This window comes from Rana temporaria, chromosome 4, assembly GCF_905171775.1.
Source record: "Rana temporaria chromosome 4, aRanTem1.1, whole genome shotgun sequence".
Lineage (NCBI taxonomy): Eukaryota > Metazoa > Chordata > Amphibia > Anura > Ranidae > Rana > Rana temporaria.
In genome coordinates, this window is record NC_053492.1 from 335,383,048 (window position 1) to 335,406,295 (window position 23,248).

General features: G+C 44.1%; 1 protein-coding gene across 1 annotated transcript in view; it reads left to right on the forward strand.

Moving 5' to 3' along the window:
- The first annotated feature begins 2,426 nt into the window (after positions 1 to 2,426).
- LOC120937478 (cytochrome P450 1B1-like) overlaps positions 2,427 to 23,248 on the forward strand; it is a 111,224-nt gene continuing 90,402 nt past the window's right edge. Inside the window, exons 1-2 of the mRNA XM_040350742.1 lie at positions 2,427 to 3,117; positions 3,532 to 4,602. Coding sequence (XP_040206676.1) covers positions 3,542 to 4,602 — 1,061 coding nt within the window. The 5' untranslated portion in view covers positions 2,427 to 3,117; positions 3,532 to 3,541. The remainder of the gene's footprint in view (positions 3,118 to 3,531; positions 4,603 to 23,248) is intronic.

Below are 23,248 nucleotides of genomic sequence, written 5' to 3' on the forward strand. Positions count from 1 at the left end.
ATTTCGATAGAAAATAGTGGCCGTGTAAAATAAAATAAATATGAAAAAAAAAATGAAAATAAAAATAAAACAAATGAACAAATAAACACAAATTTTTAAATAAAGCACCCAACCTATGTATCCAAAACGAAACCCAGTCGATACATAGTTTGGGTATTTTAAGTCTGCATGGCCTTAACATTGAACTTGACCTGAATTGTTTCTTGTCAAATTGGTAGCCGTTTATTTAAATTTTCATTTTTATTTTAATTTTGTGTTTATTTGTTTTATTTATTTAATTTATTTTTTTCATTTTATTTTATTTTCATATTTATTTTATTTTACACGGCCACTATTTTCTATCAAAAGATGTTTCAAAAGATTTTAAAAAGTTTTTATAGAGATTTTAGAGATCTACACAAGATCTAAAAATCTTCTTCTTAAAATGTATTGTGTTCAATGATTCTCTTTGTCCAAGTGTCAAATGTTTTGTATATTGTCAACTTGCTTTTAAAGTTTGTTAAAATTTGGCAATAACAGGAAGTGATGTAGAAGCCGGTGTTTGATTATGCCGGGAGGTTTTTCTTTATACCATTGGCTGTTTTGCTGGGAGGTGGTGGCTCCCGCGCATATAAATTATTTTTTCAGGGCCGGAAATTATGTCCTTGATGATGCCCTGGAGGAGGGGCGAAACACGTAAACATAATTTTCGACACTGTTTTCGTGTTCCCGTGGAACGCACACTAATGCCGCGAACCCGGAACATACTGATGCTCGTTTTTGCCTAAATGTCTCGTGAGTGATATAGGCTAACGGTACAGTGTTGCTTGTACTGGAGGTACTTCACATGTATATTTGTCTCACTCCTTTCCCTCGTCATGTTTTATTACCCTCACTTTTGCTGAGATCTGTGGAATTACCTCTGGGATTTGAATACCCTTGATCAGAATACTCCTGTTATCGAGACTGAAAAATATATTTCTGGTGAGTGGGGCCACAAGAGGGGAGACCATGGATTCGGATATCCACATTCAATAATATCTACCGTTTTTGGAAGCACTCAGCACTTTATGAACACTATTGAATATATCTGCACATATTGTATTATGTAGTAGCACATTAATTTTGGTTATAATTGGTATTTTTAGAATTTGGTTGGCGACATCCATTTTCAAATAGATCACTTAAATATATATATTTGTGGTTAGCACTGGTATCTTTAAAATTTGTTTGGCGACATCCATTTTCAAATAGATCACTTAAATATATATATTTGTGGTTAGCACTGGTATCTTTAAAATTTGGTTGGCGACATCCATTTTCAAATAGATCACTTAAATATATATATTTGTGGTTAGCACTGGTATCTTTAAAATTTGGTTGGCGACATCTAATAGTTCACATATATATTTTTTGGTTTGCCCTTTTTACTACAAGGGCTCATGCACACTGCAGCTCAAAAATAAAGCTGCTTTTACATTACATTTGAGCTTTTTCTTTTTTTTGTTATTTTTTTTTTGTTGGAAGAAGCTTGTGCTTTTTTGTGCTCTTGTTCATGTTTTTCTTGAGCTTCTTCAAGCTCATTATTAAGCTAGATAGTATTTTCTTAACCACTGCATAAACAAATCAAAAAGCTGGAACAAATGTTTTTGTGCATTTTCAACCTTTTTTGAGCTCCTCTCAAAAACAGAAGTTTGGTTGGGGGTTCTGCCTATTGGGGCATATGCCTGAAAAAAGCCAGAGGGGTGATTTACTAAAGGCAAATAGGCTGTGCACTTTGCAAAGTGCAGTTACTCTGTGCAAGTGCAGTTGCTCCAGAGCTTAGTGAATGAGGTAAAGCTTCACTTTGCAAATACACAATCACATGCAAGGAAAATGAAAAAGCAACAATTTTGCTTGCACATGATTGGATGATGGAATTAGGCAAATCTTTTGCTCATTTACTAAGCTACGGAGCAACTGCTCATGCAGAGTGCAACTGCACAGTCCATTTGCCTTTAGTAAATAAATCCCTTTGTGTGCATGATCACATTGGCTAGCATGGAGGGGAGTTTCCAGGCAGACAAAATAAGAGCTCAAAAGACTGTAGAAGCCGCTTATTTGAGTTGTAATGTGCATGAGCCCCACGAGTATGAAGGGCTTTGAAGTACAATTTAAGGAGTGCTAATACTTTTGTGTATTTACTAATACAGAGAACATACAGTATATTACTGTGGTGGTGAAAATCTTTTTATAAGAGTACAGGCCAGGGGATACATTCAGCAACATATGTATTCCCGAGAGTAGAAGCGTAAAACCTTTATCTAGGAGTTTTTTTTTTTTTAACTAAACATTTTTATTCTATCCTGAAACAAATAGCTGCTAAACAGCAATCAGGCGGCAGCTCCAGAACCAGGCTTTTCATACGCTTCACTTCAAAGATAGTCTAATTTTCTCAGTTTCCACACAACGGCAACCACCATCCTCGGTAGTTCTTAACTTGCCTGGCAAGATCCCTGTCAGCGCCAGTCCTGCAGAGAAAAGCCACGCGAAGGCACCAGCATTACCACATATCTCCACTCACCGCTACGCAGGTTCTGCACGTCAAGCTACTTAATGCCTCCCTTTAACTCAAGGGTTAAAACCTGAAGAGTGTCCTAAAAGGGGAATCTCCACTAAAGTTAAATTTCCGGATAGTCAGGCACTTACTCTGCATAAATCAACAGGGAACGTTGGTAATTGTGCAATTTAACTTAACGGTGTTTAATTTAATGGTGGTAATTCTCAGCATCGCGATCCAGGAGCTGTAATATATTTCTGTAATATATGGAATAAGTGCCAAATAGCAAAGGTCCAATGGGGAGCAACTGGGCGGTGACCAAAGCAGTCACACCGCTGGACAACAGAAGGATTCCTATAAAGGGTAATGCTCAGGAAATGGAGAGCAAATACAAATAGTGTTCTAACATTACTGGCAGTGGCAAGCACCACTAAATCTTAACACCGCGGGAGGAAAGAGGATCCAGCTAAATACCATATCTATCGGATAACTGATTAATTATGGAAGCCATTGGAATTATTTGAAGTGTCATCTCCAAACGTTGCTTCCTAGAAGGTCAACACGGAGTTCAAGTAGCTGGAGCAATTGCCTTTTTTTAGGTAGATCTGAGCATGCTATGTGTGTTTGAAGCATGCATATATATTTTACTCTTGATGGTTTTAAATTATAAAGAAATGTATGTGCTGAAATGAGAGCAGTTTACTGTTGAGTTTGTTACCATTAGCTACAGGTATGCCTTCATTCTGCTGCAAGTGTGCTTTGTTACCTTCAGTGCCTGCCAAGTGTGCATCAGCTATTCTAACTGTTTTCCATGTAGCATCTTGAAGATATTATAGATATATTTACATTTAAAAAACCTGGAATAGTCTAGTGACATTTCCAATCAATAGGCAAAAGTTGTGGTTTAGAAGAGCAGAATATGTACAAGTAACATGATAATGATATTATTGCGTAGATTTATTTTCTTTGTGTATTTAAGTATGCTAATGTGTGCTTTTCTGTGCATGGATCAGGTTCTGTATCATGATGTGGAAGATATATGAAGAATTGTCTTCATCGTTTACGCGAAATTTTCTGTTATCTGTGCTGTTCACGCTAGGTGTTGTCTTCACCTATAGATGGCTCCAGCTCTGGATCTTCCCCAGATGGGCTGGAGCAAATCAACCACCTGGTCCATTCCCATGGCCACTAATAGGAAATGCTTTGCAGATAGATAGCTCTCCTCACCTAGCCTTTTCAGCCATGGCAAAGAAGTATGGTGAAATCTTCCAGATCAAGTTGGGCAGCCAGAGAGTAGTGGTGCTTAATGGAGATAAAGTAATCCGCCAGGCTTTATTGCAAAAGGGAGCAGATTTTTCTGGTCGGCCTGGATTTCCATCATTCAGATTTGTATCAGGTGGTCGCAGCCTGGCTTTTGGAGGTTATAATGAAACGTGGAAAGCCCACCGCAAGGTTGCTCACTCTACAGTCAGAGCCTTCTCAACTGGCAACCCGAATACCAAGCGACGCATAGGACAGCATGTGCTGAGCGAAACCCGGGAACTTATTAACTTCTTTGCTAGCCTTGGAGAAGGGGGAAAGTACTTTGCACCTGGAAGACATTTGGTGGTGGCCGTGGCCAATGTCATGTGTGCTGTGTGCTTTGGTCGCCGCTATAGCCATATGGACTTGGAGTTCCAGGCTCTGCTCAGCAATAATGATAAGTTCAGTAAGACTGTGGGGGCAGGCAGCCTGGTAGATGTCATGCCCTGGCTCCAATATTTCCCCAACCCTGTGAGAACAGTATTCAGTGATTTCAAAAACGTCAATAAGGAGTTTTATGAATTTGTGCATAGCAAGTTCCTCCAACATCGCAAGACAGCCATTTTGGGGGTGACAAGGGACATGATGGATGCTTTCATCCATAGACTGATTGGTGTGACTGAAAATAATGTAATGGGCCAGAATGGTCCAGACAAGAATGGTTTTATGGGAAGTCACCTGCTTGAGAAAGAGCATGTACCATCTACAGTATGTGATATATTTGGAGCCAGTCAAGATACTCTATCCACTTCTCTGCAGTGGCTTATCTTCTTCCTTATTCGGTAAGTTATCCCAGGATGAGGAATACAAAATGTGTAATGCCTTATTTAAAGAACATCATACTGTGCTTTGATATTGAAACCGTCAAATGGCTAAAATCTGTGGGCCAGATTCAGAAAGATCAGCGGATCTTTCTGCTGGCGTAACGTATATCCGATACGTTACGCCACTGTAACTTTTGGCGCAAGAACTTGCGCCCTTAGTTACGGCGGCGTAACGTATGTGTTGCGGCGTAAGGCCGCCTAATTCAAATGGGGATGTTGGGGGCGTGTTTTATTTAAATTGTACTTGACCCCATGTTTTTGACATATTTTTTGAACGGCGCATGCGCCCTCCGTAAAATTTCCCAGTGTGCATTGCTCCAAATTACGCCGCAAGGATGTATTGGATTCGACGTGAAGCCGTATTCGCGAACGACTTGCGCAAACGACGTAAAAATTTCAAAACTCGGTGCGGGAATGATGGCCATACTTAACAATAGCTACGCCTCATATAGCAGAGGTAACTATACGCCGAAAAAAGCCGAACGTAAACGACGTAAAAAAATGCGCCGGCGGGATGTACGTTTCTGAATCGCCATAACTACCTAATTAGCATATTCCTCTCGTAAACATACGGAAGCGCCACCTAGCGGCCAGCCTAAAAATGCAGCCTAAGATACGACGGTGTAAGACACTTACACCTGTTGGATCTTAGGGAAATCTATGCGTAACTGATTCTCTGAATCGGGCGCATAGATACGACCTCCCGCACTCAGAGATATGACGGTGTATCAGGAGATACGCCGTCGTATCTCCTATCTGAATCCGGCCCTGTATGTCCAGCTTTATGTAGAGTACTAAAGGATTAGAACTCTTGTGTGGGTTTTACAGATATCCCCCTCACTTACTATCATAATGTGTGACAATGGATTTATCAGACAAAAAGTGAAAAAAATCTCCAACACCACTACAAACCGAAATAACAATGTTGTCTCTGTCCCTGTTGTAAATATTTCCTTACTTCCTGTATAGAGAAATTGTTGTCGCCATAAGAGTAAGTAATGCCCTGTACACACGATGGGATATCTCATGGAATCTAATCCGATGGATTTTTTCGTTGGATATCCGATGAAGCTGACTTTCATCAGTCTTGCCTACGCACCATCAGTCAAAAATCAGACCATGTCCAACGCGGTGATGTAAAACACTACGACGTGCTGAGAAAAATTAAGTTCAATGCTTCCGAGCATGCGTCGACTTGATTCTGAGCATGCATGGATTTTTGACCGATGGACTTCCCCACAGACGATAGTTTTTTTTTTTCTATCGGTTTTTTATCCATAGGAAAAATGTAAAACCGGTTCTATTTTTTATTTTTTACCCATTGGGGGGGAAAAAATACGATGGGGCCCACACACGATCGATTCGTCCAATGAAAGCGGTCCATCAGACCGTTTTCATCAGACAAACCGATCGTGTGTTCAGGGCTTTAGGGAATATCTCTCTATCAAAGCCTCAGAAAGCTGAAAAATCCAACATGGGTTTTAATTCTTACTGACTTTATTTAACCACTTCCGGACCGCCGCATGTACATTTACGTTGGCAGAATGGAACGTACAGGCACATTGGCGTACCTGTACGTCCCTGCCTAGACGTGGGTCGGGGGTCCAATCAGGACCCCCCTGGTACATGCGGCGGTTCCCGTGGCTGTCCGAGCGATCCGGGATGAGGGGGCGGCTGTTTGTTTTTGTCCCCCCCCCCCCCCTCCGGATCGCTCTCAGCCAATCCGCGCGCTCCCCCGTGTGTCACTTCCTCTGCCTCACAGGAAGAGGGAAGAGATGTGATCTCTCCTCTCGGCGGTATTTTCACATCACACAGTGAGTCTGCACAACACTACACTGACACCAGGACACGCAGGCACATTAACCCCTTGCGATCACCCCCCCCCCCTTGTCACAGTGTCACTGAATGCAGTGATCATATATGTACTGATCACTGCATTTAGTGTCAGTGTGACAGGCAGTTAGTGTTAGGTTCAGGATAGCCCCGTACCCCCCCTAATAAAGTTTTAACCCCTTGATCACCGCCCTAGTTAACCCTTTCACTCCCTATTGCCAGTGTCACTAAGCGATCATTTTTCTGATCGCTGTATTAGTGTCGCTGTTCCCGCTAGGTAGTTTTTTTTTTTTTTTTATTGCGTTTTTTTTTTTTTTTTTTGTATAATCAGTGTTTATTAAAAAAATAAAAGGGGAAACAAAAAACAGAAAAGGGAGGGGGGGGAAGCATATAAAACAAAGGACAGGCACGTCCACAGGGTGTCACGTGTTGAAATCCGGCCTCGCAGGGCCGTCAAACAGTTAAAATATGCTTCAGACATAGCACCCTGTATATGCATATATAAACATTCAGTGTTAAACATAAACGTGGGCTCGAGGACCACCGCAGCAGCCAACGCCCAAAGGGGCGCCAGCAGCTGCACCGGTTCCCCGGGCGACATAGTGGCTAGATGGGCAGCCACCAAAAAAGGGTATGGGGCAAACAACTGCAGTTAGGGGCGGTGGAGGAGGTGGAGCTAGGATATCCGCCAGACTACCGGAACCCGGGTACGAACCAGGCAGGGAGCCTGTGTGAGTGCCGTGCCAGGAAAGGACAAAGGGAGGAACAAAGGGGCCATAAGGCACAGGCTCAGACCAACAGCCCACCCCAGGGGCGGAGGGGGGCACTAAGGCCTCCAACTAGCCACCCACCACCCCCAAGTGAGCCACGTGGCCAGGTATTGCGATTTATTTTACTAAAGACATGTGGCTGAATACATTTTGGCCTAAATGTTTGACTAAAATTTAGTTTATTTGATTTTTCTTATAACAAAAAGTAAAAAATATTGATTTTTTTTCAAAAATGTCGCTCTATTTTTTTATATATAGCGCAAAAAATTAAAATCGCAGAGGCGAACAAATACCATCAAAAGAAAGCTCTATTTGTGGGAAGAAAAGGACACAAATTTTGTTTTGGAGCCACGTCGCACGACCGCGCAATTGTCTGTTAAAGCGACGAGGTGCCGAATTGTAAAAACCCCTTGGGTCATTTAGCAGCATATTGGTCCGGTCCTTAAGTGGTTAAAAGTGAGAAATGGTTTAGACAAATTCTTGTTTTTCATACACATACTTTCCTCATCAAATTCCTAAATAGTTGTACAAACCTCATGAGTAGACAATGGAAGCTTATATCCTCTGTTGTACAACTCTGTAATGGTCTCCAATGCATTAGCAAAAACCAAGGCAGAGAGCTGGACAAGCCAAGCAGGGGTGTTTAAACTTCAATCTAATTGCATCTAGGAACTATACTACTATTAACTGGTAATTTGATGGGATTTGATTTGCAGGGTTTTACATTTAAAGTGTGCTTACCCATTAAATTTTCTTTGTTGCCATTATACATTAGGTGGGGCAAAGCAATGCACCTAACATATAGGGGGTTATTTACGAAAGGCAAGCCCACTTTGTACTACAAGTGCAAACTGGAAGTGCAGTCGCTGTAGATCCGAGGGGGACATGCAAGAAAAATAACATAATTTTAGCCTGCACATGATTAGATGATAAAATCAGCAGAGCTTCCCCTCATTTCAGATATACCCCTCAGATTTACAGTATTGGTTTATTGTCTTGTTCTATGCTTGCACTGGCTTTTAAACTATCTATGATGAAATGGATTTTTTTTTTCTTGTTACCATGTGTAATTTATGGACACAGAACTATGTCATCTATGTATGAATAACCGATACATTGCCATAGATTTGTGTTTTAAAAAGAAAGAAAAAAAAAACAGAAAGAGAGAGGCGGAGGTGGGTTTGGTTGAATGCAGGATGAGTCCCACAAAGTCCAGTTAGGCTGCTTTCACACTGAGGCGCTTTGCAGGCGATATTGCGCTAAAAATAGCGCATGCAAAGCGCACTGAAAGAGACGCTCCTGCCAGTCGCATCTTTGAGGCACTGTAGGAGCGGTGAATAAACCTCTCCTACAGCGACCCTGCCCATTGAAATCAATGGGGCAGTGCCCGTAGAGCAGCGTTTTTGCGGGCAGGTTTAATCCCTTTGCGGGGGTTAAAACCGCAACACTAGCGGCCAAAAATCTTGGCAAATATGGTGGTAAAGCACCGCTAAAAATAGCGGCACTTTAGTGCCGACGCGCCCAGCGCTTCAATGTGAAAGTACCCTAAAGCTCAGGGTGATATGTTGTGTCAAAAAAAAAGAAGAAAATTATGTTATATGCTAAACATCTGCTGCAGTACTGTGAACACCTCAAAGAAAGTGTAAAAAAAATATATAGGAAAATTGTGTTACTGCGCCAATCCTACAATGGTATATTCTGATTATAGTGAACCTAATATTATTAAAAAACAAACAAAGTGCTATAAACTCAAACCCCATGTAAAATGAACCAATATTCAATATTGTGCTGCAAAGTAAATCCAAGATTTGAAAAATGAATCCAAACTTAGAAAAAAAGTCCAATCCTTAAAAAGTGCTCCTTATTGTGATTAAATAAATGGATAAGTGGTTTATCTTCCACGTGCCACCGTCACCAACTTCTGAAATGAACACTCACCAGACCTAGATATATAAAGTGCCTCTAATTATAGCGTAGATCTCTCCTCTCCTTACAGCCAATACGTGGTCCTCCTCCTCCCATACAGTATACTCATAAGGCAGGGCTCGACAATATCCGGGCGCCCGGGGAAGCTTAGGCCTGCAGAAGGCCGCAAAGCCGTGGCCTCAATTATCAGCCGGCACAGATACTGTGTCTCCGTGTGCCCCCACCTCCCCCGCCGCGTGATCGCTGCGGGCCCGCGCCGGCCGGTAATTGAGGCTGCGGCTTTGTGATCTGGCGCCATCTTGTGGTGGCCCATGGCATTACAAGTAAAACTGCAATCCAGCAATTCTAATGTGTTTTTCACTGTGTTTTCACTGCCATCTCCTTCCCTCTAATTCAGTGGTTCTCAACCTGGGGTCGGGACCCCCTCGGGGGTCGAATTATGATTTGCCAGGGGTCACCAAATCCTGGGCTGTTCCTGAAGCCCGCACTGCTCTCCTATCCTTTTTGCAGCCGCCCAGCAGGGCTGCCCATGGAGCCTGTGGCTGCCCAGCCAGGCTGCTCCTGGAGCCCACGGCCACCCAGTCAGCCACTTCACAGGCGGCCATTCAGTTTGTGGCATGGCTGGAGGGCAGAGACTAGAGGTAAGCTGACTGGTGAGGAATATGAAGTGAGAGGGGCTGGAGTAGATCTCCTGATTTCGGCATAGGTGTCACTGCTACGAGACACCACAAATTAAGAGACTTTGTGAGTAACACTACCTGTTATTATAGTTTCCATTAAAAGTCCCCACTACAGTTCTCAGATCAGCAGATGACCTTGATCAAGAGCACCCAAGTTGGCTGATCAGAACTCTCCCTAGCTATGCCACTCATCCCATTCTCACCAAGAAGAAGGAATAAAAAAAAGGGGGAATACCTGGAAGAGAGAGGAAAAGAGGGGAAGGAACAAAGAAAAATTGAGAGAAAGAATAAAAGAACAAGAAAGACAGCTAGAGAGGGGGGGGGGGGACACAAGAAAATAAATTAGGATAGAGAGAGATAGAAGGGAAAGAATGGAGAACAAAAAGAAAGGGTGGTACATTCTAAAATGTACCATAAGGGGTTTTAATACTATACGAGTGGAAGGGACTCAGGGAGCACTAAATGTCCGTGGGTTAGGGGCGCAAATTACTTGTCTTGCCTTGGATGCTGACAACTCACGCTACACATTTTTTTTTTTTTGCTGTTAGGGGTCCCCACAACTTGGAAATTTTAATCAAGGGGTCACGGCACTAGAATGGTTGAGAACCACTGCTCTAATTAGAGCCCCCAAACATTATATATATTTTTTTTCATTCTAACACCCTAGAGAATAAAATGGTGGTCATTGCAATACTTTCTGGCACACCGTATTTGCGCAGCGGTTTTACAAGCGCACTTTTTTGGGGAAAAAAATACACTTTTTTAATAAAAAATAAGACAACAGTAAAGTCAGCCCAATTTTTTTTATATTGTGAATGATAATTTTTCACCGAGTAAATTGATACCCAACATGTCACCCTTCAAAATTGCGTCCACTCGTGGAATGGTGAGAATCTTTTACCTTTTAAAATCTATATAGGCGATGTTTAAAAAATTCTACAGGTTGCATGTTTTGAGTTACAGAGGAGGTCTAGGGCTATAATTATTGCTCTCATGCTACCAATCCTGGCGATACCTCACATGTGTGGTTTGAATGCCGTTTACATATGCGGGCGCTACTCACGAATGCTTTGCTTCTGCGCGTGAGCTTGACGGGCGTGTTTTCTGGCTCCTAACTTTTTTATCTGGCTCCTAGATTCCAAGCAAATTTGTCAAACCCTTTTATAAGGGTTCTGATGGTGCCTTAATTCATTCTAAGACAAGGGACTAATCATAGTGCAGTATGTCCAAACGGATTTATTTGTAAAAATATAAACAAGGTCTCACTCACAATGTGTAGTGCCTCCAGACCGGCATCAAGTCCTTCCAGCAGTACCGAGCACAAATGACGCTCACCAATGTGTTGATTCGCTCGGCCGGCATGCGCTCCACACCGTTTCCTGGCGGTTCAGTGGCAGGGCAAGACGTGTGACGTGTTTCCGCCCAATGTGCTACCCAGAAGCCTCTATGCGTTTCCCAATCAACCTTGCGTCGTCAGGAAGCTTTGCATGCCGGCCGAGGGAATAAACACATTGGTGAACGTCATTTTCGCTCGGTACGGCTGGAAGGACTTGGTGCCGGTCTAGAGGCACTACACATTGTGAGTGAGACCTTGTCTATATTTTTACAAATAAATCCGTTTGGACATACTGCACTATGATTAGTCCCTTGTCTTAGAATGAATTAAGGCACCATCAGAACCCTTATGAGTATATGGGAGGAGGAGCACGTATTGGCTGTAAGGAGAGGAGAGATCTACCCTATAATTAGTGGTGCTTTATATATCTAGGTCTGGTGAGTGTTCATTTCAGAAGTTGATGACGGTGACACATTTTGGTGGAAGATAAACCACTTATCCATTTATTTAATCACAATAAGGAGCACCACGAGGATTGGACTTTTTATGTTTATTGAAACTTGTTTGGATTCATTTTTCAAATCTTGGATTTACTTTGCAGAACAATATTGAATATTGGTTTATTCATCTATTAGGTTCTCTATAATCATAATATACAATTGTAGGATTGGTGCAGTAACACAATTCTCCTATATAAAGCTCAGGTTTCCTTCTCCAGAGCTGTCAGTGAGCAAATTTGGCAGGCATGTGTGTCCATGCCTCCCGTTACTGGCCGCTCCAGCGTGTTTATTTTTTATTATGCTATGGGTGGAGGAGGAAACTGCATGCTCTGATTTGTTAGGGGTGCTGTCAGATTCATTCTGGCCCCGCCCTTGCCTCTCGCCCTGCAGCTGGTAACTACTTAAAGCGGTGGTTCCCCTAAAAATAAAGTTTTGACATTGCATTTGCTATAATAATTACAGTTAGAATCGGCTGGTTTTATGTAAAAAATACCTCCGTACGTAGCGTTTGTATTATTCGTTCCCACCGCCACTTCTGGGTACGATGCTGGCGGTGGGCGTTCCTTATTGATGGACAGGCAGCCGACCGACGCATCCATCGCGTCACGAGATGCCGAAAGAAGCCGAACGTCGGTGCGGCTCTATACGGCGCATGCGCAACGACGTTCGGCTTCTTTCGGCATCTCGTGACGCGGTGGATGCGTCGGTCGGATGCCTGTCCATCAATAAGGAACGCCCACCGCCAGCATCGTACCCGGAAGTGGCGGTGGGAACGAATAATACAAACGCTACGTACGGAGGTATTTTTTACATACAACCAGCCGATTCTAACTGTAATTATTATAGCAAATGCAATGTCAAAACTTTATTTTTAGGGGAACCACCCCTTTAAGTGGTGGAAAGCTGCCAGGGCTGCCAGGACTAGTAGAATGGGCAATCTGGGCAAGAGATGCGAGTGTTGCCTCCCCAGTGCCCTAAGCTGAAGCAGGGATGTGAGTAGGTGTAAACTAATGCAGCTTGGACAGTATTGGACACTGGTTCGGATGCAGGGATCTCTGCACTCTGTAACGTGAACTGATTGCTTTACCAGTTCACTGAAAGAAGTTTGACATAAACCTGAATATATAAAAACCTGCATTCGATGCTATATAACTGAATGTTCATGCCCACAAAGTCACTAAAGCTTTTGCTGCAGATTGAGATTGTGTAGACCAGCTGATGTCCTCTTCGAAACCTGCTCATATTTAAATTCTCTTCTAAGCTCTTCCATTCGCTCCTTTCTCTTATCTGTGCATCCCACAAGACTGTGTATGTGGGCATATACACAGTGGTAAATGACACTCCCCTCCCTCCTCCATGTCCTTATATTGGCAAACACTATGGGGGCGGAATATAGAATGCTGATTGATTACATGCACTAAGAAATTTGCAAAAACGCTTAGTTTTAATACAGTGTTAAAGTGATTGCATTCTATGCAGTAGGATAAACCTTCTGCATGCAGCTCCTCCCTCCCTCCTCTACATACCTGAGCCTAGAGCTGCACGATTACCGTATTTATCGGCGTATACCGCGCACTATTTTGCCCTGAAAATCAGGGCGAAATCGTGGGTGCGCGGTATATGCCGATACCCACTTTCCCGCCACGAGTTTGAATACTGCGCCGGCATATACCGAGTGCAGTACACTCGTGTATCTTCGGGCAGTCTCGGCGCCTCTCGCGCTGACGTCCTGAGTGTACAGGACGTCAGCGCGAGAGTTGCCGAGCCTGCCCGACGATACACGAGTGTACTGCACTCGGTATATGTCGGCGCAGTATTCAAACTCAGCGCGGGAAACGAGCGGGGAGGACGCCGCACCCGACGAAGAGGACACCCGAAGCCGCAGACGGATGCCGGACGCGACGAGGCCGCCGCGCAAGACACCAAAACTGTAAGTACAAAAAAAAACGTTTTTTCCACAGGATTCGGGGCAACTTTAGGAGTGCGCGGTATACGCGGGAGCGCGTTATACCGCGATAAATACGGTAATCATCAAGAATCATTATTGCAATTTTTTTCCCCGTTGCAATCTTGACAAAGGGTTTCCCGATCTTTCCGATCTTTGGTATGCAGAGAATTTTCACTCTGCTCTTAGCTATCAAAAGTCAAAGTCTGGGCAGTCTGACAAGTTTTAAAACATTCTATCAGTGACACATTTAGGGCCCTTTCACACTGGCGGACGAACGGACCGTTTTTTACAAGTCCGTTTACAAACTTGTAATGTATCCCTATGGGATTGTGGACGTTAGCGGATGATGCATCCGCTAACGTCCGCAAACATCCGCGTCCGCAAAGATCCGCTTTTTCAGACGGAAGAAAACCCTATATTTCTTCCGTCTGGCGGAACGGATCAGATGAATACGGACACACTGTCCGTATTCATCCGATTCCCCATAGGAAAGACAGGGCGGTCTCTGCACAGTGTGCGGGGACCGCCCTGTCTGCCGACAGCTCAGCTGGGATTTACGGATGATCCCCGCTTAGCCGACGGACACACACGGGGCGGATCAATACGGATCCGCTCCGTGTGAAAGAGCCCTAAGTCTAAACATTGTATACATTTTGTCTTTTACATCAAAGGAATAGACTTCTGTATGTAAATTAGGAAAGTTTAACCACTTAAACACTAAACCTCTTTCTGACAGTTGTTTTCAAGTTAAATGAAAATTACTTAGAACCCCCAAATATTTTATATATATATATTTTATGTCGCACTGTATTTGCGCAGCGGTCTTTCAAATGCAATTTTTTGGGGGGGAAAGTTACTTTAATGAAAAAAAACTTACTAGTAAAGTTAGCCCAAATTTTTTTTGTATAATGTGAAAGATTTTACGCCGGGAGAATCGTGAGAGAATCGTGATCTTTATTCTAAGCAAAAAAAAATTGTGGTTCTCATTTGGCCAGAATCGTGCAGCTCTACCTGAGCCCAATCTCAATCCAGTGATATGCACGACGGCTGTCTTTTCATTGGCTCAGATAAAGCAGCAGGAGCCATTGGCTCCCTCTGCTTTCAATCAGAGTCAGTGAAGAGGGAGCGGGGGGTGGGGCCGAGCCTTATGGACACACGGAGCAGGGCTCGGGAGAGAGCACACACAGGTGCAAAAACACAAAATACAGTGCCATGATACAGTATATATGATTTGCGAATGAATTATGCCAATTAACATTTCTGTTTAGTATCACTTTAATGTGCAGCTTGGGTCCAGAGTTGTGTTTGGACTGAACTAGTGCTGATTGGCATCAACTGGTACATTAATCGCTTGCCGACCAGACTTTTTCTGGCACATTTTTTTTACAAAATTAAATCAGTATTTTTTGCTAGAAAATTACTTATGTCCCCCAAATATTACACATTATTTTTAAGCAGAGACCCTATGGAATAAAATGGTGGTTGTTGCAGTTTATGTTACACGATATTTGTGCAGCAGTTTTGTAAACGCAATTTATTTGAATTTACAAAATTTACGAGTAAATAGATACCTAACCTGTCACGCGTTAAAATTGCGCATGCTCGCGGAATGACAATAAACGACGCTACCTAATCACTTGCCCCCTGCCATATAGCAATATAACGGCGGCAAAGTGGTTTAGTTATCCTGATTGGACGTCATATGACATGATCAGGATAACAAGCTGGTTAGACTGACACACCACAACTCCAATTGTGGTATGGAGCCTCTGATAGAGGCTTCTTACCACGTGATCAGCTGTGACCAATCACAGCTAATCATTGCATGAACCCGGAAGTGCCGGTTAATGGCTTTCCTTGGTTCTTGCTGACGGGAAGAGCCGATCGACAGCTTTCTTTGTCAGAGGGGGGTCTGCGCTGATAATTGGAACATTGATTATCAGTGCATCCCCCATCAGATGTGCCCATTAGCTGCTAGCCTGTGCCCCATCAGTAATGTCTGTCAGTGCCTTTCAGATGCCACTGTTATGCCTGTCGGTAGCTCCTCATCAGTGCTGCCTATCCAGCGCCACCTATCTTTGCCCACCAGTATTTTTATTTATTTTTTTGGAATTGTCTGTCTTTTTTGATTTATAGCCCAAAAAATAAAAACCGCAGAGGCGATCAAATACCACCAAAAGAAAGCTCTATTTGTGGGAAGAAAATTATAAACATTTAGTTTGGGTACAGTGTTGCATGACCACACAATTGTCAGTCAAAATGCGACAGCGCTGAAAGCTGAAAATTGTCCTGGGCAGGAAGAGGGGAAAGTGCCCGGTATTGACGTGGTTAATCTCAATAGGCGACACTTTTAAAAGCCTTTTACAGGTTACCTGTTTAGAGCTACAGAAAGTCTAGTGCTAGAATCATTGCTCTCACTTTAACGTTCACGTGATACCTCATGTGTGGTTCGGATACTGTTTAGATATGCGCACGCAACTTATGCATGCAAATTGCTTCTGATTTTGTGGGTTTGCCCATTGACATAGAAATGATCAGTCTATCATTTTAATGGTAGGTTTATTTTAAGAGCGAAAGACAGAAAAACAATAAAATAATTACAGAAAACGCACACCCAACACCATGGCACCAGTAGCTTGATGTGAGGGTTACAACAGTTGGTGCGATTGTTCGGAAATGGAAGAAACACAAAATAACTCTCAATCTCCCTTGGTCTGAGGCTCACCTGGTGGAGTTTCAATGATCATGAGAACGGTGAGGCTAATGCCCAGAACTACACTGCAGAATCTTGTCAATGATCAGCTGGGACCATAGTCGCCAAGAGAATGATTGGTACCGCTATACCGTGAATGACTGAAATTCTGCAGCGCCCACAAGGTCCCCCTGCTCAAGAAAGCACATGTATAGGCCCGTCTAAAGTTTGTTAATGAACATCTGAATGATTTAGAGGATAACTGGGTGAAAGTGTTCTTTGGCATCAACTCAACCTGCCATGTTTGGAGTAGGAGGAATGCTGCCTATGACCCCCCAGGAGCATCATTCCCACCGTCAAACATGGAGGTGGAAACCTTATGCTTTGGGGTTTTTTCTGCTAAGGGGACAGCTCAACTTCACCGCATGAAAGGGACGATGAACGGAGCCATGCACCATCAAATCTTGGGTGAGAACCTCCTCCCCCTCAGCCAGGGCATTGATGGGTATTCTAGAATGACATTGACCCAAAACACACAGCCAAGCCTACAAAGGAGTGGCTCAAGAAGAAGTAAGGTCCTGGAATGGCCTAGCCAGTCTCCAGATCTTAATCCCATAGATAATATTTGGAGGGAACGGAAGGTTCGAGTTGCCAAACGTCAGCCTTGAAACCTTAATGTCTTGGAGAGGATCTGCAAAGCAGAGTGGGACTAAATCCCTCCTGAGATGTGTGCAAACCTGGTGGCCAACTACAAGACCTCTGTGATTGCCAACAAGGGTTTTGCCACCAAGTACTATGTTTTGCAAAGGGGCCAAATACTTATTTCACTCCATTAAAATGCAAATCAATTTATAACTTTTTTGAAATGCGTTTTTCTGGATATTTTTGCTAGTCTGAAGCCTCGTACACACGACCGAGGAACTCGATGGGCGAAACACATCGTTTTCCTCGTCGTGTTCCTTGTCAGGCTGTCGAGGAACTCGACAAGGCAAGTTTCTCCATTCCCATCGAGGAAATGGAGAACTTGCTCTCTTTTTGGCTCGTCGAGTTTCTCGACAGTTTCCTCAACGAAAATGTGCACGCGAGCGGTTTCCTCGGCAAAAAAATATCTTCCAGCAAGTTTCTTGCTGGTTTTTGCCGAGAAACTCGGTCGTGTGTACGAGGCCTGTCTCTCGCTGTTAAAATAAACCTTCCATTAAAATTATACACTGATCCTATCTTTGTCAGTGGGCAAACGTACAAAATCAGCAGGGGATCAAATACTTTTTTTCCCCCTCCTTGTACATTGTTCTATTTTGTAATCCTGCCAAAACAGTTACCTAATTCAGGCCCACATTTTTCTCACCAAATGAAAGGGTCCATAGGCTTAGGCTATTGGAGCCCATTGATTTGAATAGAAGTCAGATCACTATGATCCGACTTGCGGTGCGACTTGTGTGCTGAGGATCTTGAAAGGGGGAAACCCTCCCCCTCCCGCCAAAATGAAAAATTGTATTTTAAGGGGGACCCCCTCCCACACCAAAGCACCTTGTCCCCATATTAATAAGGACAAGGGACTCTTCCTGAAAACCCTGGTCAGTGGTTATCGGAATCTGGAAGCCCCCCACACCAATTAAAATATTTTTTGGTGGAGGGGTTCCCTTCAAGATCCTCAGAACACAAGTCGCACCACAAGTCGGATCATCAGGCTAACATGGAGGGGCATTTTTAAGCTGTTAAAAAAAAAATGTCAGCTTTAAAGACGCCGGTGTGTACGAGGCCTTAGGGCCTGTTTACACTATGTCATTGTTGTAACATGCGCTGGTGCAATGCAGTGACATTCAATTTAATTGGCATTCCAAAACCCCATGCAATGGACTTGCATTGCAGTCCACTGTGCTGTTCTGCCAAAAATGGGGTATGTACTATTCATTAGCAGTATCCCACTAAGTATGTCCATTGCAGGGAGCTTTGGGGCACCATTCAGAATTAATGGCACCACGTTGCGATAACACGTGTTTAGTTTAGTTTTCCGCCACACATAGCGTTTTGCTTTTATGCCAAAAAAGTTAAATTTTTGTTCCATCTTTTTACCCTCAAGGAGGTTGGTTGGTGTCCCTTGTTAAGTACACATTGGGGGTTATTTATGAAAGGCAAATTCACTTTGCACTACAAGTGCAAAGTGCACTTGAATTTGCACTGAAAGTGCACTTGGAAGTGCAGTTGTTGTAAATCTGAGGGGTAGATCTGAAATGAGGGGAAGCTCTGCTGATTGTATCCAATCATGTGCAAGCTAAAATGCTGTTTTTTTATGTACCTGGAAGTCCCCCTCGGATCTACAGCGGCTGCACTTCCAAGTGCAATTTCAAGTGCACTTTGCACTTGTAAATGACCCCCATTGTATTTTTGGAATGTACCTGCCTACTCACAAACAAACTGTCCTTTTTGAAGAAAAACACATTGGGAAGTATTTTAAGTAAATCAAATATCCATTTATTCTGGTAAAAAAATAGAGGAAGGCAACAATGGAGAAATTGCTCGAATTTGCCAAGCCTTTGGACCCAAAGGCAGACATGAAGTGTATGGAAAATAAAATTGGTATCTTAACCACTTCAGCCCTGGACCATCTGTCAGCTTAAAGACCGGAGGTCTTTTTACAATTTGGCACTGCGCTGCTTTAACTGGTAATTGCCCGGTCGTGCAATGTTGTACGCAAACTAAATTTGCGTCCTTTTTTACCACAAATTATATTTTTGACTTTTTGTTATAAGAAAAATCAAATAAAAATGACCGTCGTACATTTAGGCCAAAATGTATTCAGCCACATGTCTTAGGTAAAAAAAAATGTCAATAAGCGTATATTTATTGGTTTGCGCAAAAGTTATAGCATCTTACAAACTAGGGTAAATTTTTTGGAATTTACACAGCTTTTAGTTTGACTGCTCATCTCATTTCTTGAGGTGCTAAAATGGCAGGGCAGTACAAATCCCCCCACAAAACCCCCCAAATGACCCAATTTTGGAAAGTAGACACCCCAAGCTATTTGCTGAGAGGCATGGCGAGTATTTTACAGCTCTCATTTGTTTTTTAAAATGAAGAAAGAAAATAATGTGTTGTGTTTTTTTCAAAATTTTTAGACAAAAAGCAAGATCTGCAAAATACTCACCATACCTCTTAGCAAATAGCTTGGCTTGGGGTGTCTACTTTCCAAAATGGGGTTATGTGGGGGGGGGGGGTGCCATCTGGTCATTCCATGGCCTCCGAAACTGTGATAGGCAGTGAGGAGTGAAATCAAAAAATGTACACCCATAGAAAGCCTGAAGGCGGTGCTTGGTTTTCTTTATCGTACATCACGGGACACAGAGTCTTAATCATTACTATGTGGGTTATATTCCACCATCAGGTGCTGGACACTGGTGTAATCAATTAGAACAGGAAGTTCCCTCCCTATATAACCCCTCCCATACTGGGAGCACCTCAGTTTTTTCACCAGTGTCTAAGGTGTTGGTCACGAGTTAACATGTGCTCTGAGGATCTCCACTGGAGGGATCCATGCTGGATGTAAAAAAGCCTCCATAAAATCCGGAACCGTCCAAGGTGCTTCATAGCCAAAGTGGACGGTACCCGGGCCTCGGTTGGAAGAACGAGGTTTTGCCTATAATGCTTCTTTCTGAGAGCTGGACCCTGGGTTCCAGTACATTGGTCGAGACCAAATATTTTTTCTGTTGCCAGGGTGCTATATAGGTCCAGGGGAGAGGTGACCTGCTATGGACCCCAGTCCCTGAAGGTCTGAGACGAAGCCCGCGTTGAGGGGTGAAGGCTGGGCCTCTTGCTTTGCAATACCCTGCAGCGTGGAAAGGTAAGCGGGACTTGGTCCGACAGTTGGTCCGACAGTGGGTTCTCCATTGGGGATTATGGGTATCGCCTATTTTTTTGCTTCTATGCATGGGCAACTTAACCACAAAGTCTTTTGAGACAGGATGGCTCTGGCACCCATATACCTCCCCTAGTGGGTCCTAGTCCTCCGCTGAAGGGGCTATTGGGGCTTGCCTATAATGCATGTGTGCCTTGGCAAAGAAACCACTATGAGACAGGATGGCTGTAATACCCATAGATCTCCCCTTCAGGAGGTTGGTACCCCTACATGAGTATGTCTTATCTGTTTTCCACGAAGTGCCCTAAGAGGACATGCCGGGTGTTTTCGCTTGCCATGCTTTCCAGGAACGGAAGCTCAAGGTTAGCTGATCTAGGGTGCGACTTACTGCCTCCGCTTCAGGCTCTGCCACGATGGGGGGGGGGGGTCCCTCGTAGTCTCTACGGCTCCTTGGGGGATCTCCCTCTCCCCCCGCCTCCACCATTCCCCTACGCGTGCATGAGTGGGGCACGCTTTGAAGGTGGGGGGACGATGTGGTTGCCGTTGGCACACGCGCGCCGGCTCATGGTGCAGACACAGGGCGGCCCCTTCGAAAGGCCCAGACGTCAGAGCTCTGTAAAGCCAGGGGGACACAGTAGCTTGAGCACGTAAGCACCTTGTGGAAATTGGATACAGATTCATCTAAGACACCTACTCGGCATCTAGCTGTCTAGCTGTGTTAGCAAGCATTATTTGCTAGACTAAGTTCAGCTGTTGATGCACCAGGGTTAAGTTCCTTTGCTTTTTGCTTAGGACTTTTTTGTCTCCCTGTAAAAGAGGGTTCAGGGGTAAGAAGGGGTATCACCACCTAAATCTGGTGGCCCTTTTTATCATGCTTGATACTATCCTCCCCTGTACAGACTTAAGATAGCTCACATAATTAGCTATCAGCCCTGTCAGGCGTGAGCCTCCCCCAACATTGCAGCACTCTGCATATGTTTTGTTGCATTGCATGTATAGGTCTATAAGAGGTTAACTGCTATATTCACAGCAGCCTCACAAGCAGAAAACAGGGTGTGTCCCTTTCCCTGCTCTAAATCCTCAAACAAGGGATTGAAAGACCTGAGGATAAAGGTTCACTGTCAGAGAACAGATAACAGGTGTTAATGAGGAGAAAACTATCAGAAGCCCCAAAAGCTCTGGTTGCAGCTGCAGTCTTTTCAGAGATCCAAGCTGCATATAACTTCACTCAGCCTGGACGACCAGAGCCTCTGTCTCTTTAAAGTCCTCATCCTGGTGTTGGCTTCAGGCTAACCGAATGCACAACAGGGGGGGTGCACATTTGCTGCTGTGCACATGGCTAACGTTGCAGGTTTGCGGAGACGCACATCTGCAGAGCATAACTGCCTCTTTACAGTCCACATGTTTGCATGAAGTACATGAGTTTGAAATGTTCAAAATGCATGTGGGGTAAAAACAGGTAACAAAGCATGTTTTATTGTTGATCACATAAAGAGACATGTTATTTTGTTCGTATGATTTTATATGGTCACATAAGGGTGTTTAATCACAGCAAAGTGCCTAAAATCGCATAAAAATGCTTAAGTGCATAAAGATGCGGGATCACACATGGTTACTTGATAACCCAGGTCCTTGATTACCCAAGGTTATTTAGGTCACACAGAGAGGCTTGTTTCCACAGGAATGCCTAAAATCGCATAACGATGCTTAAGTGCATAAAGATGCGGGATCACACATGGTTACCTGATAAACCAGGTCCTTGATTACCCAAGGTTATTTAGGTCACACAGAGAGACTTGTTTCCACAGGCATGCCTAAAATCGCATGGAAATGCTTAAGGGCTTAAGGATGCGACATCAGAGGGGGGAGTGGACTAAGCATGGCAGTGTGAGACTCCTGGAGGTCGGAGCCTGAAAAAAACCTCCCCGTATAGCATCCGACAGGAGATCGGCTAATAGCGCAGCATACCGCAGCAAAGGAGAGCCAAGTCCCCGAGCTACCCGAGGTATTAGCTGAGACACGGAGGAGGGAGAAGGGGGAGCCATCGGAGGAGGGCGTGTAATACAACACAGCCAAGCTGCAAAGCGGAGGAGAGCGTGGAAAGCGAAGAGACGCAGAGCGGAGGTGTGAGCCGCTGACTAAACGGACCCAGCACGTGGAAGGTGAAGCAACGCAGAGCGGCGGTGTGAGCCGCTGACTAACAGACCAGCACGTGTGGTGGTTGTTGTAAGGAAGACACTGGAAACGGTAGGAGAGCGGGTCTAAAAGCCCCTACAAACTGTCATACCGCACTAGCAGAAGGGGTGCAGCATTAAGCGGACTTGGGGTGGCTCATGTCGAGGCGGGGGAGAAATCCTGGAGCTCCCACCCCAACTCACTCTTATATTACAAGGTACCTAACAGTCAAAAAAGACCTTAACCAGTTCCCGACCCCTGCATGTACATATACGTCCACAATATGGCACGTACAGGCACATGGGCGTACAGGTACGTCCTCGCCTATTAGCGGGTGGGGGGTCCGATCGGGACCCCCCCCGCTACATGCGGAGGTCGGGTCCGCTCGGGGAGCGATCCGGGACCACGGCGCGGCTATTTGTTTATAGCCGCTCCGTCGCGATCGCTCCCCGGAGCTGAAGAACGGGGAGAGCCGTGTGTAAACACGGCTTCCCCGTGCTTCACTGTGTCGGCGCATCGATCGCGTCATTCCCTTTATAGGGAAGACACGATCGATGACGTCATTCCTACAGCCACACCCCCCAACAGTTGTAAACACATACTAGGTGCACCCTAACTCCTACAGCGCCCCCTGTGGTTAACTCCCAAACTGCAACTGTCATTTTCACAATAAAGAATGCAATTTAAATGCATTTTTTGCTGTGAAAATGACAATGGTCCCAAAAATGTGTCAAAATTGTCCGAAGTGTCCGCCATAATGTCGCAGTCACGAAAAAAATCGCTGATCGCCGCCATTAGTAGTAAAAAAAAAAAAATTAATAAAAATGCAATAAAACTATCCCCTATTTTGTAAACGCTATAAATTTTGCGCAAACCAATCGATAAACGCTT